Below are 15,065 nucleotides of genomic sequence, written 5' to 3'. Positions count from 1 at the left end.
TGCAGTGAACTGGCTCTTCTAAGAAGGAAGAGCAACTCTCTCCCAAACAGGCTGACTCTTCAACCACTAGTTAAGGCTGCAATCCCAAGGATTTTCCTGGGAGTAATCCTCATTGAGTAAAATGGTACTTAATGCTGGATATACATGCTTAGGATGGTTTCCTGTACATAGTATTGTGGTGCAGCACTTCAGTCTGTTTGACTTATTTGTTTGGTATGTTTCTGGTGCATATGCATAGATTAGGAAATGTAAAGGAGGCTTTCTGTATATCTGCAGGACTCAATATGGTATCCCTTTTGAAGTGTAAACCAGTGTTTCCCAATCTGTGGGTCAGGACCCGAAAGTCGGTCACAAAGCCTCTGAAAGTGGGTTGGAGACCAGCCGTCCCTAATGGCAGATCCTACCCTTTGCACCCTTCTCTTTCTCTCATCTTCTTCCTTTTCAGCTTCTTGTTTTCTTGCCTCCCCTTCCTCCTCTGTGACAATAAAGAGGCAGGAGGAGAGGGAGCTATCTGGCAACTGGTGATAGTAAGTGGAAGAAGGGGGGAAAGGCTGGCGAGTAGGTAGGAGCTGTTCAGCACATGGAAAAGTGTGAGGAAGAGAGAAAGAGCAGTGTTTGAGCTAAGCTTTGTCTTGATGCTGCTTCTTCCCTAATGGCAGATCCTACCCTTTGCACCCTTCTCTTTCTCTCATCTTCTTCCTTTTCAGCTTCTTGTTTTCTTGCCTCCCCTTCCTCCTCTGTGACAATAAAGAGGCAGGAGGAGAGGGAGCTATCTGGCAACTGGTGATAGTAAGTGGAAGAAGGGGGGAAAGGCTGGCGAGTAGGTAGGAGCTGTTCAGCACATGGAAAAGTGTGAGGAAGAGAGAAAGAGCAGTGTTTGAGCTAAGCTTTGTCTTGATGCTGCTTCTTCCGTGGCCTAAGCTCTTGCCCAGCCCCCTGCAGTACCTCTCTGCCCTCTACCTGCTGTGGGAGAAGTACTTGAGTGAGCCACTTGGCATATCTCTTTGCTGCCATCTGCCATCTTCCTGTAGCTCCTCAATCCTGTGCTCTCTCCACGCCTTCTCAAGCTCTTGGGCCAGCCCTGGATGGGTCACCATACAAATTTGGATTTGTGGGTTGCCATATCATAAAGTTTGGGAACCACTGGTGCAAACTCAAATGTGCTTTTGCATAATTTTCATGATTCTTTTAAAGGTAACAGGATATTAGGTAGCCATGTTAAAGGGGACCACACTTTGAGATGGAAACAGGAATGCCTGCATATCCAATAGCAAAGAGGTCATAGTGAAGGTTCCATAATGATGAGTCATGTATGAATCTCCATCGTTGCACATTCAGAATAAAGATGGTATAGATAGGAGCACTGAAAAATGATCAGAAACAAGGGGAAATGTATGTGGTAGCATGTGTATGACTGCAGTAACTCTAAAAAAATGTTCTGCAAAAAATTATGAAAAAGAAGCATATTTCAGACAGTAGTCTTGAAATGAAACCAGCATTTTTTCAGTGTATTCTGGGACACATTCCTTGACAAACAGCTGGTATAAGCACATACTAAATTCATAGCAAAGGAACATTAACACAGTGAGGAAGAGCTGTCAAAGCAGTAATGAACAAGATGAATTAGTAAGTGAAAGAGTTGTGAGGAAGCTGTGCTCATAGTAGGGAGTTCATTCTTGCCTGAAAAGGATGGAACTCCTAGAATTGCGTGATAGGCCCTTGACCAATTTCTGCAAATAGGAATTACCTCTTTATCCATCCCCAGCACATACTTTTGCTTCCTGTCAAGCTCATTAGCTTTTCCAACCCTTGTATGATTGGACTAGACATTCAACCAGACTTTGGCATTTACTTGCCCTCTGTCTAGGTACTCTATCCAAGCAATTGTTCCAGGTAAAATATCGGACACTGTAAGAGATAAGCTTGGGGTATGTTGTCGAGTCAGTGAAAATACCACATGAGTTAGAGGCTTGGGATACGGCAGACTCCCCATGAGAACCTATGTTTGCTCTGCAACTCAAGGAACTGTTGATTAAGGTAGAAATGTTAATAGGATAGGATTATTTCCTTTCTTTCTCTTTCCCCTCATGTTCCAGTTTATGACTAGCATTCTAAAACATCGTATGTTCTCTTGTCCTTTAAAAGGACAAACAGAAGCAAATAACCTGTGAAAGTCTGGAACTAAAGAAAAAAAAATTGTGAAAAAAAGCACAATTTCTTTTCTAGCAGCTCTGTCCTCTAGAAAATCTGAATAGTTTAGCATGCAGTGCTCAACAATAGAAAATCAGCTGTCATTAAAAAATCTTTTATTCTTAGCCCCACTGATAATTGTAGAGAATTTTTGAAAAAAATGTTGATTATAATTATCTAAAAGTAGATTGCCATGCTATGCAGATATGTATTTGTACAATCATTTGCCCCTATAACAGTATAAATATATTTGGTAATTTTTGTAAAAGCAGAATTGGAAACCATTGACAGCTCTGAAACTTAAAGGACTTTGGAAGTCAAACCAACACTTTGAGTTGGGTCTCTCAAAGAAAATGTGGGGGAAACCTACTCTGTAGAGGCCTGCTTGCACCACATCATAAGCTGCAGCAGCAACAGAGAAATCAGATATGCCTTTCCCATGTGGGAAATCTGACGTGCCTTTCTCTGTAGAGATGTAGGTGTTTCTGAATCAACAATGAAAAACCTGAATCTTTTAAAACACATAGAAAATCCTTTTTTTCTCTTCAGAATGTGTGTTTGTAAATCATAGCTGGCGTTAAGGTGACTGAAAAGGCTGCTTTTTGTGAGCATGTATATGTGGTGGGGATTGAATCGATGCTGTGAAGGGGAAAAGAGAACCTACAGCAGAGTTTACCACTCACACGCCATCCTGAGCAAATGTATGCCTTTTTAAGCCTATTGGCTTTAATGGCCGTAGAAGGGTGTAACTCTGCTTAGGTGTTGTTAAATTCCTTGGTGGCTGTACAAAGGAGGTTGGTTGGTATGGTAAATTTAATGGGTGTAGTGAAGGTTTTTCTCAGTTACTTCCAAGTTTTGATGGGTAGGTGTGAGTTCAAATGGTTTTTTTCTCTCTCTCTCGCTTCTTGTGTGTGCTTCTTTGAACCCATTTTTTTGTTTTCCAAATATCTACTGCAGAGATCTCTGTTGATCATTTTCAACTGACTTTTGCCTCACAGCGAGATGACATGACAACACAGTTTAGCCAGATGAGCTTAAGTCGCCAGTCATCAGGAGACAACCCTGATTCGCCTTCTGGTCCTGTCTACCCATCTCCTATTATACAGCAGTCTGCCCCACAGACTGGTTACGTCATGGCGCCCCCAAGCCAGCAGCTCCACCCTGGAGGCTTTACAGGTTCAGGTCCATCAGTTTCCCAACAAGTCCTGCAACCCCCACCTCCACCACAGAGTTATGTACAACAGCCACCGCCTGCTCAGGTAAGGGTATATTTTCAGTTACTTCCCTACCCCCAAGTATTTGTTTTCTGTTAATTTTATAGCATATCTGTAGCACAGTCATAGTGAATATGATATCCAAGAAACATTTTCAGAAGTGATCATCACTAAAATGCAAAACAGTGTCACAGAATTTCATAGGACCAAAACACACATTGAATTTGATAGATTTGGCCTTGGGGTGTTTGTTTGTTTGTTTGGAAAACGCATCACATGATTTTTTTTTCCAGAAGAGATTTTCATATTGTCTTGGTTTTTAAAGGAGAGGGCAGATAATGGCTTCATATAGAGAAGCAAATGCATTATCTGGCTGCGTGAAAATGTTCTCCTGTGACCTTGATTCTGACAACTCTTTTTGTCAGTTCCTTACTCCTTGACTGTGCTCTCACACACAGATCAGGCAGCTGAGAACCTCCACATACCCACGGACAAAATACGCAACTCCCAAGTCCAAGCATACACTGTATGAAAACATTTACATGGCATGCCTAGCTCTACAGACCCCTAATCCCTCCATCTGGACAACTTTCAATAAAAAAATCATGCACGAATAAAACATTGCAGAGTAACCTTCACAAATCCAATGCTTTTACATGGAAACCATCCACACATTCAGCTGAAATTAGTGAACAGTTAAATAATGTGAAGTCAAGTGGACATAGGAGTGAGTATGAACCAGCCCTTTGAGGTTAATGGTCTGAACACACTGCTGTGTGTATATATTACAGTGGCTGATGACAATTACATTACAGTAGATGGACACTCCTTTTTCCCGTGTGCACAAAAATTGCTACTCCTAGTAGCCATTCATCATACTTAATTGACTTGAACATGTACGACAAGCCAGGACTATAATGCATAAATGTCTTTCTGGAGACTTATTAGACTTTACTGTTTGCCACCAAATATCCGTGGATCTCTCCCAAGTCTTCTGACAGAACAGGGGAAATGAATTTTGTCAAGAAGCAGAAGTGCCCAGATGATTTTGTAGCCAAATTATACATTTTGGTTAAAAATGTTTAAATTTAATTATATTAAGGTGCACTTAAATGAGCACCTCTAGATGGTGGATCAAATTAGTAACATCTTTCTCACACAGTCACGTAGATACTTTTTTCATTTTAAACTCTTAAAACTTACCTGTTATTCCACTAATTTTAATTATCACTTGTTTATTATTTCTTATAACTAGAATGGTTGCACTTCTCAGCTGTGTCACTGCTTCCAAGGCTGTTTCAAACAACTCGAATAATTTGTGCTTTATTTGCAATATTAATTACAATACAATCCTGCCTCCCTCTCCCCAACATCTGGGTAATTCATGGTTATTTAAGATGCAGTGAGTAAAACTACAGTGAATAATATTCAAGGAGTGTTCCCCCCCCCCCTCTGCCAATGACATTTATTTTAGAGGGTTTGCTTTTTGAACATAAGGTCTTGGCATTTGAAATCAGAACTACATATACAAAAAAAATGAGATTTGAAGTAGTAGCAAATTGCATGATAACAGATGGAGTGCATGAACTGCATGTAGGGAAAGATTTGTATATTGTCATTATATTCATTCATGGGGATCAGGCACCCAGTGGTTAGGGATATGAGTGTAATAAAGCATCTAAGCATTTGAGTAGTCTCAATTTCTGCCCTGGCTGGTCTCAGTGAGCCCAGCCAGGGAGGACTCTGTAGAGAGAGCCATGATTGGGTTCTGTCTCCTCCTAAGGAGTGATGGAATGTCACAAACTACCTTTTCTACACAGTGGTGATAAATATTTGAAAGGTGTATCTCTCTCATCTTGTGATGGAAGCCTCTTATTTCATATTTAGGTTACATCTTATCAGGGTTTTCAAACACTGGCATAGTCCTACTATACCACGTTGCTTGGCTTGCTAAACTAAGTTTTCTCACTCCTCTACTACCAGGAAGCAACCAATACTTGTAGTTCTTGCACAAGAATTTCCCTAAGCACAAAATTGTCTCAACTAGTTCTTTATGGGAAGGGGGAAAAATCCTGTTGCTGCCACATTGAACATTATATTTTACTCCCATGTTTTGTTTGAGACATACTGAGTTCTCCAGTGCCTTTTAACTAAAAGGTCAAAATGCAGACTATTACTATAGTGACAAGCCAGTTGGCATCATCAGCCAACATGTGCTCCAGGCTGCAACAGCCATCCTGCAAGAAGGACCATATAAAACAGAGACAACACCCGCATCCCTCCAGCCTTTGATTGGAGCCAAAACAGATGTGACACACGAGATCCACAATCAGACGTCTCGATACATTTTCTTTAAATTAATAGCTGTCCACACAGCTGCTTTTAGAAAGTGGTACTGAGAGGAAGGTATCTTTAACCTTTTACTCTGGTGCCATTTATTCTAACTGCTTTCTTCCTGTCCTCTCCCTAAAGCTACTACGAGCCCGATATGGGGAAAAACAGAAATGCAGGTGCCTGTGGAACTAACAGTCTCTATGAGGGTGTAAGTTAGGAAAACTGTGAGGGAGTAAAGTGTTAAACATTCCTATTCCCAGCCAATTATTCTTAGCTATACCTGCCCAATATCCTGTGGTTTCCCTAGAATGGCTAATAATAATAAATAGCATACCTCCTTTATAATAGTCCACAGTTACTAAGCTGTAGTTGGCAGGATTGGGGAGCAAGTAGGAGAAAAAAACAACCGTTATAGCAAATCCTTTATAATATGAATATTTGCTGCTAAGCAATTTCTCAGGTTATTTTCATAGTTCAAAGCAAATCATTTCCTTTCAGTCAGAAATCTGCAAACTCATAAATTGGCATCAATTTTCACACGTTTTTCTTACATCAATTTTGTTTGGATGATGTATCTGAAATACTTACAGTTGATGGAGAAATGTTGAGGCAACTTGGATCTGTTTCATAGCTATGTTGTAGGGGAATGCTTTAAAGTTTATTTATGGTGTAGCATCCATCATATTATTCATTTTAGTGAAGTCCCATGTATGAAGTTTTCTCTTTACTGATCCTTCAGGTTCTACTTCAAGCGTATGTCAAAAGCAGAATTTATTTTCTTGGGATTCTCGCTTGGATTGGAACTGGCTTAGCAAACTACATTTTTTCATAGACCTAAGAGATAATTATTTGCAGCTTTTGTTGATCTTGCCAACAACTCAAAATCAAACAGGATCACCTTTGGTTGATTGTTAATGGAGAACAAATATTGAGATATATACGTTCACCTTGATCTGGATATCCTATACTGAAACTGCATGAGTTTTTCCCTTTCACCAGCTCTCTACCTGTCTCTACTATGAGACAGGGAAAACCAGAATATCTCTTAGCTCCATCTTTTATGATCTTATCCCAGAGTTACAAAATAGTAATTGCTCTGTGTCAATGTTGATAACATGTTGTAGTTGTCATTTGCACAAATCTATCAGATAAGGCAGTTATATGTCAAATGTAGGAGAGTAATCAGGGGAGGTTAGCCTACACACCATAACCAAGCTGTTGAACAAGTGTAATTATTTGGGGGTTGTATTTTCTGAGACAGGCAAATGGATTTGTCACTTAAATACAACAATATTATAAGCCTGAAATCTTTATGTCCAGTTCATCACTTTGAAAGAAATGGGAGTGGATGAGGACAGAGTAGGATCTAGTTTTTCCATCTCTAAGAATTTTTGCAGTAAAAGTATTTCTCAGTTATAAGGGGAATTTTGGAATGGCTAGAACATCTGGTAATATCCAAAAACAATTTTTAAGATTATTGAATTTTTTTTGTAATTATGCGTCCTGCCTAATTGTCCTGTAGCAATTAGCAAAATGGTAGTAGGATTTATGTTCCTTTTTGTATTATTGTCACCGTTCTAAAATGGAGGAGAATACATTGCTAAAAAAAAAGTATCTTGGATAAAAAAAGATAAACACAGAAACAATTTGCTGATGCAATATAGGCACAAAATTTAAGAAACAGTGAAAGGTAATAAAAACACATTACATTATTTCTTTTTGTACTAAAGGATTTAAATTCAGTTTGGAGCTTCTCATTCCTACCATATTTCTATTTTATTAAATCAGATCATGCTCTCAAGAGTTCTTTTCATGACTAGACATACAAGTCCTTGCATGAGGCCTTTTTTTAATTAAGATCCCAGTTTGTGCCTACTACATCATATCTTGAAGGGCATTGAAAATCCAACGTAATTCTGCTTAAACATTTGTGTTGCCCTGTCAGTTGAAAGTGTTTGTCACGTGCTTCATTGTGCCCAAATATAGTGAATGCAGGAAGAAACGTATAGTGGCCAATGATTTGACTAAAACAGTTTGTCTATTATCCACTCAAGATAAATAGGTCACATGAGTGTATAAACTGCCAGCAAGTCATAACTGTTTCTCACTTGCTTTCAAGGCAAGTGAGAAGCAGAGCTGGTTTGCAGCTGTTGCCTTCCTCCGTAGAGTATGCTCTGGTAGTCCCCCATCCAAGTACTGACTCTGTTTAGCTTCTGAGATCTGACGAGATCGAGCTGCACCATGCCACCTTCCCTCTCAAATAGGTCACTTACAGAGGAGCAAAATTTAGTCCCATAGAAATGAAGAGTGGAGCAAAAGTAGATGATTTTATGGCAGTACATTTTTTAAAAATGTTTTGCCTCTTAAATTATTTGTACATTACTACATTTATGAACAAAAGTGTAACATTTTGCCTTGCAATAAGGTCAGCTCAACCTCTATTCTATTGGGAAATCTTTCAATAGTATTTAGTTTTTCCAAAGTTTTCAAGAAAGTTTGTAGTTAACTTCTTATGCAAAGGATAGTTTCCCAGGCATGGTCAATTGATTCTCTATGACTAAACTTTTGCCTGCATGTTGAAAACAGATGCATTTGCCTCTGTTGGTTCTCCTAGTTAGGGCTAAAACTAGGTGAAGTGAACTGAGGTAATTATTTATTTACTTCATATAAACCTCAACTTTCTCCCCAGTTGGGACCCAAAATGGCTTACATCATCTCCTCTTGTCCATTATATCTGTGATTAGGATCTTCCATATGTTTGTGAAATTACTAAACAATTTTACTTGGCTGCTTTTAACACTGGGGAATAGTTTCTGTGGGAGATAGGGTCTAGAAACTTTCATCCTATGTCTGTTCCATGGTTTGAATTGTATCCTCTTCCACCTTCAATTAGTTCCACAAGGAGAAGAAGACAGGTACAGCACCTCAGAGCTAACTGCAGTTTGGGTGATGCAATTTAAATCCATTGCAGAGGAATTGGAGGAATGAATTAAACACCCCCTGCTCTGTGATCTTCAAAGCCACTGCATGGGGGTCGCTAATTAGCTTTTTTACAACAACAACAACAAAGCAGGCACACTATTTGAAATATCTGCTTTTCAAAGGAAGGACTTGCTGGAAGGAAGGACTGATTCTCCTAGCCTGATGCAATCACGGAAAGTAATAATGTGATTGGTATGACCTCCACATTATTCCAGGATTCATACATTATTGCAGCAGTCATTTCTAGAATAGAGAGAAAGTGGCTTTTTGGCAGCTACAGCACTGGCTTGGTAACATGAGAATCAAACCAAAGATTGCTACTATGACAACACTAGAGAAAAGGCTTTTAATGGATGAACCAATGTACTATGTTTTCAGTGCTTCATTTGAGTAGTGTAATGATATGTAACTAGTTTTCATGATCTTGGCTCCTTAGTCATTTCTTAAAGTTAATCTGAATAACAGTCCAGGAATCCTCAAGTTGATTTGTAAGTCACTCATCTGCATAATGCAATTTATGTGAAACTGTTCTTCAATTTCATGGGAACCCTGCTGTTAGATTTGGGATAGTGGGGAGACTGGCACATAAATATCTATTAATTAGTTCCTGTAACTGCAGCAGCAAAGAAGCCTTTCCTGCGTCTTTCTTTCTTACTTCCTTACTTAAATGATATTGTCTTTCCTGTGTCACAAAACGAAGGGAACAACAGGCAATTTCTGAGCATGTCCAGTCAGTGTGGAATTATCTTTGAAGGAAAAAGATGGAAGTCGGCTGAGCCTGGGAGTCTAAAGATATCTCACATTAATATATTAAAGTTTAATTAAAGCTGCCTTTGCAGTCGCCTTCTAAAGCCCAGTTTCCCATTTTGCATCAAAGGAAGAGCAGATAGATTTTTAAAGTGCCAACATCTAAGAGAGGTGGAAAGCATTTGTTCTTTGCTTGCCTGTTCCATCTGCCCTCCATTGTCTCATTCTGACTCAGAGATTCTTTTAAAGTTTTACAGGATTTTTTCCCACTGTCCATATGCTTATCTGATTGTTCTGTGACAGTAGCAAGCCACAGAGAAAATGCCTAGAGCAGTTCAGTTTTTATTTTGTCCCCTTCAGGGCCAAACTCCCTCTTTGCTGCCTCCCTTGCAGAAAAATGTTCGACTATTTATGTTCTCATCTTGCCTTTCTCTTCCTTCATGTTCTCTAGTGATCATGGCCGAGAACGCTATGTGAATAACCAGTCTGGATACTTGAAGTATATGACCTATAATAACTACTCTGCCTTATTTAAATTAAGAGGATGAAATAGCGATCTGTAAACGATTGATGGAGAGAGTTAAACATCCCCTCCATATTTTTCAATAGCATTTTCTGTTGGATAGAAGAAAAAAAATAGATTTTGCAAGTAGCAATGCCGGAAATTTTCTTCTTAATACATCATATAATAATGGTTTTATGTGTCAACTTGAGGTCCAATGGCTGCTTGCAGAAAGCTTTAATAAAGCCTACTGAGTGCGAGGTTCTTGAATGAAGAGAGGCAAAAGACATCAGCTTTGCAGGACTCTCAGAGTAAGCCAAGTGAAATTACTAGCTATCAGAGCATGGGGAGTATCCTTTTTAGTGAACAAGAATATATAGCTATCATAGATAACATTCGTATAGTTTAAGTTTGGGTGATGCCAACAAAACAGTTACCACATGGAAACCTCTTTAAAGGGGTCCCACAGTTCCTGCCTCCATACAGTAAACTATTTCTTTGCAGTAGTTCACTAAGCAAACTGATTATTTCTTCCCCATGCTGAATACGGCTTTTTCCCTTTGGTGGCTGTTGCTACTTCACCAACCCATAGTATGAAAACAAAGAGATTCCAATAGTTGTTTATAGTGTAGTGTCACACAAGATTTTCTGCAAGTCCTGATTAACAATTCAGGACTGGGGTCTTGATCAGAGAGATTAATGAAATTGGTGCAGAAACTTAGGAACAGAGTGGACAGGATCAATGCATGAGTAACCAATACTTAGCTGCAAATACAGAATAGTAAACCATGCCCATACCATGATATTCAGACAAGTGGATTGCTACCATGAGCAAAAAATTGCCAAACCTAAGACCAACAATGCATGAATCATCCTGAACTGCACCACAGTATTGGTACTTTTCATAGACCCAAGCACAAAAAGGATCTACAAATTCTGTATTCATTGAAAGATCTATATCTCCACTTTCTCCAGAGATTCAAGGCAGCTAACAGAATGTTAAATGACACTATTATCTATAACCGTAGATCAGTCAATGGATAGGCAAATATAGCCATAAAGACATAATAAGTCTCCATCATCATCAGTACAAAAAAAAGCCATACAATAATAAATACATATAAAGTGGCATCCTTAGCAGGTCTATTCAGAATTCTACTCAGGTCTGTTCAGTGGAACTTACTTCCTGAAAAGTGCTTTTAGAATGGCGCTGTTGCAGTCCTCGACATTAATTACAAAGAATAGGCTCAACAAAAAGTGCTCTGAAAGAAGATGGCCTTGCGTGTTTTTCAAAAAATAGGGAGGTGAAGGTGCCCTCCAAACGCACTCTAGAAAGACAATTACAAAAATCAGACGAACGACAAGGCCTCAGATCAAATACAGAAGGAATGAAGAACTCCATGAGAGGGCGCCATGAACTGAAGCAGACTGGTGGACATGAGTTAATAAGGGAGACATCATCCGCCAGATATGTCAGTCCCAGGTATCAAAGAACTTTATAGGTGAAAACGAGCACCTTACATTGAACTCAAAAACAGATGGGCTGCCAACACTGCTGTTTTAGAACAGGTGGTATCTCCCTCTTGTCTGTATTCAATTTCAGATTGTTTGCTTTAAGCCAATGTATTCTAACCCTCTTGGCCAACTCAGCTAACTCTCCTGACTTGGATGCTCTAGCTGTGAATTTGAATGGTCAAGTCCTTTTGTTTGTCTAGAATCTGTAAGATATTTACAGATTCTGCTTGAACTTGGATTCAGCCTAGCAATCCTTAGTAGAATACCTAAAGCTATCACCAAACAACTTTGTTATATTCTTGATCAACCTGTTTTCCCTTATTTTATTATTCAAAGTAGCATTTCCTACCAGAATTCAGGGATCCTTGTGGGTCCAAACAATCTTTTGTAAGGACACAGGATGAGCTCTTCTTGTTCAGATAATGTCAATTCATTGGCTAAGTGGCACCAAGGAGGTACAGTCAACATAGTTACTGCCAGTATGTGCTCTGCCATACTTTAAAAAGGGATTTCAGTGGAGAGACACATATATGCCACTCTTCATCCATAGACAAAAACAACCAATGGTAATTTTAATTCGATTATCAATAGTTCAGGTATGTGTGATGTTGGTCTTTTCTATTTCCGTGACCTGTTGTACAAGTTTTTGTAGGCCCCTTTCCATCCCTGTTCAGCTGACCTCTGTCTAAAAGGAGATTTCTTGCCACCTCTTGTGCAAAGCCCATTCCAACCAAGAGCTGAGATTGATTAGAATATGTGTCGGCTTTTTCAGTTATGGCCCTATACAATCAGCTGCTCTCTGAAATCCAAAAGACAGTAACATTTTTCTTAAACTTGATTCTAAAATGTTGCTGATAAGAGTCTCACTGTATTGGTTTAATGCATCTAACAAAGAGAGCTGTGGCTCTCGAAAGCTTATGCTACAATAAAGTTGGTTAGTCTTAAAGGTGCTACTGGACGCTTTACTGGTTTAATGAAGATGGGCCATGCCCTTTAAACTTAGCTGTTCAGTGTGTGCCTGCAAGGGAGGCTTGGGACTCTGCAGAATTTTTAATCAGAATTTTTAATTAATTTTTAATTAAAAGCCAGACAGTGATGGGAAAATGGGTGGCCTTCTGGGTTGCTAGAGTTTGGCTTTCACTTATTTAGATAAAAATGTCTATTCTTGGGAAAGCCATGAATGCTTAGTTACTGTCAAAGTTACACATTAATCACCCAGAATTATATGATTTTTTTTTGCCCATCCAGCAAAAACATTCTTCACAGTGATCAATGGATGCCCTGATAAGCTACTAAATGGAGTATATAACAAATGCATTTTCTTCCAGTCAGTTAAAAAAATAATTTTCCTGTAGCTGACTCTGGATAAGAGTATCTAAATCCTACAGAGATAAATTGATTTACATTTGTATAGTACTTTGTAAATAAAAATTACTGTGTGTGAGCTGCCCATTGACAATGATATGTACAAAAATGTCCCATGTTGGTTTAATCCTGACTGAGTGGTTATTTTGAAACCATCCTGAGTGACGTTATAAAACAGCCACTCTATTATGCGTGGCAGTTTGTTCCATTTCTTTAATTTTATTAATTAAAGAAATTAATTGATCAAACTATTTCATCATGAGGTTGTTTTATATGGTTTTGTTTTATTTTTCTTTCTTTATGGTTGCTTTGTTTTCATAATTCTGTTCTGTTATTGTTTCCCATTGATTTCAATGGAAGACCTCGCCTCTTCTTGCATTTGTATCTTCATAGATTTCCATCCAAACTGGACAAACCTTAGGGAGATTGCAGTACTCCCCTAGGACATCAACACTGCCAAATTTCAGAAGTATAGAATAAAGGGGCCCCACTTTTTGAGGCAATGGAAGGTCACCATGTTTATTTTTATTTACTTAAGTTTTTTGTTTGGGACTCTCAGCCATATAACAGAGTGAATTGGACAAAACAGACAGCAATCAAATTTTAGCAAAGAATAATACTCATATAACTCTCAAATTAATTATAATTCTCCAAGAACCACAGCAACAACAGCTGGGTGGGGGCACAGTTTAGATGTTTAGATGGGAAATTTGTTTTGCTTTCATATTATTTAGTATAATTACAAAACATCCCTTCTTTGTAGTTACTGTAATTAATAATTAAATAAATGCACAAGTCTGTATCAAGTGTTCCTCTCTGTTCACTATATCTAAAACTCAGGACAAACAGCACCTTGGATCCAGGTTCAAGTTGCATTCCTAATTGTTTGTCCTTATATTGTGACTTAGTTGTTTGCCATTTTCTGGCAGGTGTTTATCCTTACTAAATGGTAATTGGTTGTGTTCGCCAGTTCAAAGACTGCAAATTTCCTTTGCCCGAGCCTACTCAACGTTGCAACCATTTCCTGTACTGCATCGTTTCCACCCATCTGGGATTGATGCTTGTCTCCTATTATAAAGGTCTCCACCACCATCTCTGAATTCTCAATACCCATCGAGAATTTAGGTGCCCCATTTTGGACATTCATGGGGTTCAGTGCTAGTGTTCTTTCTCATTGTTACTCTAAGAAAGCCATTAATAATGAATAGAAGTGATTTTACCTAGTAAAGTAAAAATAATATTTGTGGTCAAACTTCTAAAGAGGATTTAATTTAAGCTAGTTCTCAGCCATAGGAGCTGAGCATCATGTTTTTGCCTTTGAGCTAGGGCCAGTTACCAAACATGGAACAAAAGATAATATATTAGTGGATGTTGCTAAGAGAAGAGCAGTTCCTGGATGCTTTTCTCAATTTTTATGACACATTGAATCTAATTTCACCCTTGCCAAAAGCTTTATGCTGAGCACTCAGTGGGGCTCATGCAATCTGCTGTCTTTTTTTCAGTGTCCCTCAGCACCAAGCCGAACAGCAACCTGTGACATAACTCAAATAAGTGCTGCTTCCACCAGATTCCAGAAAAGAGCATGAAAGGCTTTGAAAAAGAAAGTGGGGGGAAAGAAACCATCGTAAATGTTCAGAAGGCCTGTCTGTCTGACAAGATCTTTTTTTTATCAGTCACCTCTTTAGTTGCAATTTTCCTGGACCTGGGGACGCATTTTTCTAAGCAGTCATTTCAGTCCCTTCCCTTACTTCCCATATTTGAGGGGCTGCATTCCCTCTCCTCATCAGGCTCCCTTGAGTTTTCCAGTTCCTTTTTTCTTTATAATCATCCCTGTTTCATGAAGCCATTTCCATCTTGCAGTTTTATCTGTGACGTTATATTCTTTTGTCTAAAACTCTTCATCGGTTTGTTTTGGTGGTTCACAGAATCAGAGGGATGACATTCTGAAGTAGAGATGTGCACAAACTGGGGAAAAAAACAAACCTTGCGGTTTGTGGTTCGTTGCATTTCACTAACCACAAACTTTCACAAACCTGCCCAGGTTCACGAACCAGTTCATGCAGAAAACCCATCCCCCCGTTGCTTAGGAAACTGATTGAGCAACGCCAGTGATGAACCAAAAAACAAACCAAACAAACCGGCCTAAAGTTTGTGGCAGTTTGTCAGAAATGGGCTCTGACAAACCGCGAGTTTGCAAACCACAAACCGGCCTGGTT

The 15,065-nt window shown here is 39.0% G+C and overlaps 1 protein-coding gene across 6 annotated transcripts in view; it reads left to right on the top strand.

Moving 5' to 3' along the window:
• ARPP21 (cAMP regulated phosphoprotein 21) overlaps positions 1-15,065 on the top strand; it is a 226,260-nt gene that overhangs the window by 162,492 nt on the left and 48,703 nt on the right. For all 6 annotated transcript variants that reach the window (XM_054991305.1, XM_054991306.1, XM_054991302.1 and 3 more), the window contains one exon: positions 3,189-3,449. In XM_054991305.1, coding sequence (XP_054847280.1) covers positions 3,189-3,449 — 261 coding nt within the window. The remainder of the gene's footprint in view (positions 1-3,188; positions 3,450-15,065) is intronic.

Source organism: Eublepharis macularius, chromosome 11, assembly GCF_028583425.1.
Source record: "Eublepharis macularius isolate TG4126 chromosome 11, MPM_Emac_v1.0, whole genome shotgun sequence".
In the NCBI taxonomy this organism is placed as follows: Eukaryota; Metazoa; Chordata; class Lepidosauria; order Squamata; family Eublepharidae; genus Eublepharis; species Eublepharis macularius.
This window is presented reverse-complemented; position numbering and strand designations above follow the sequence as displayed.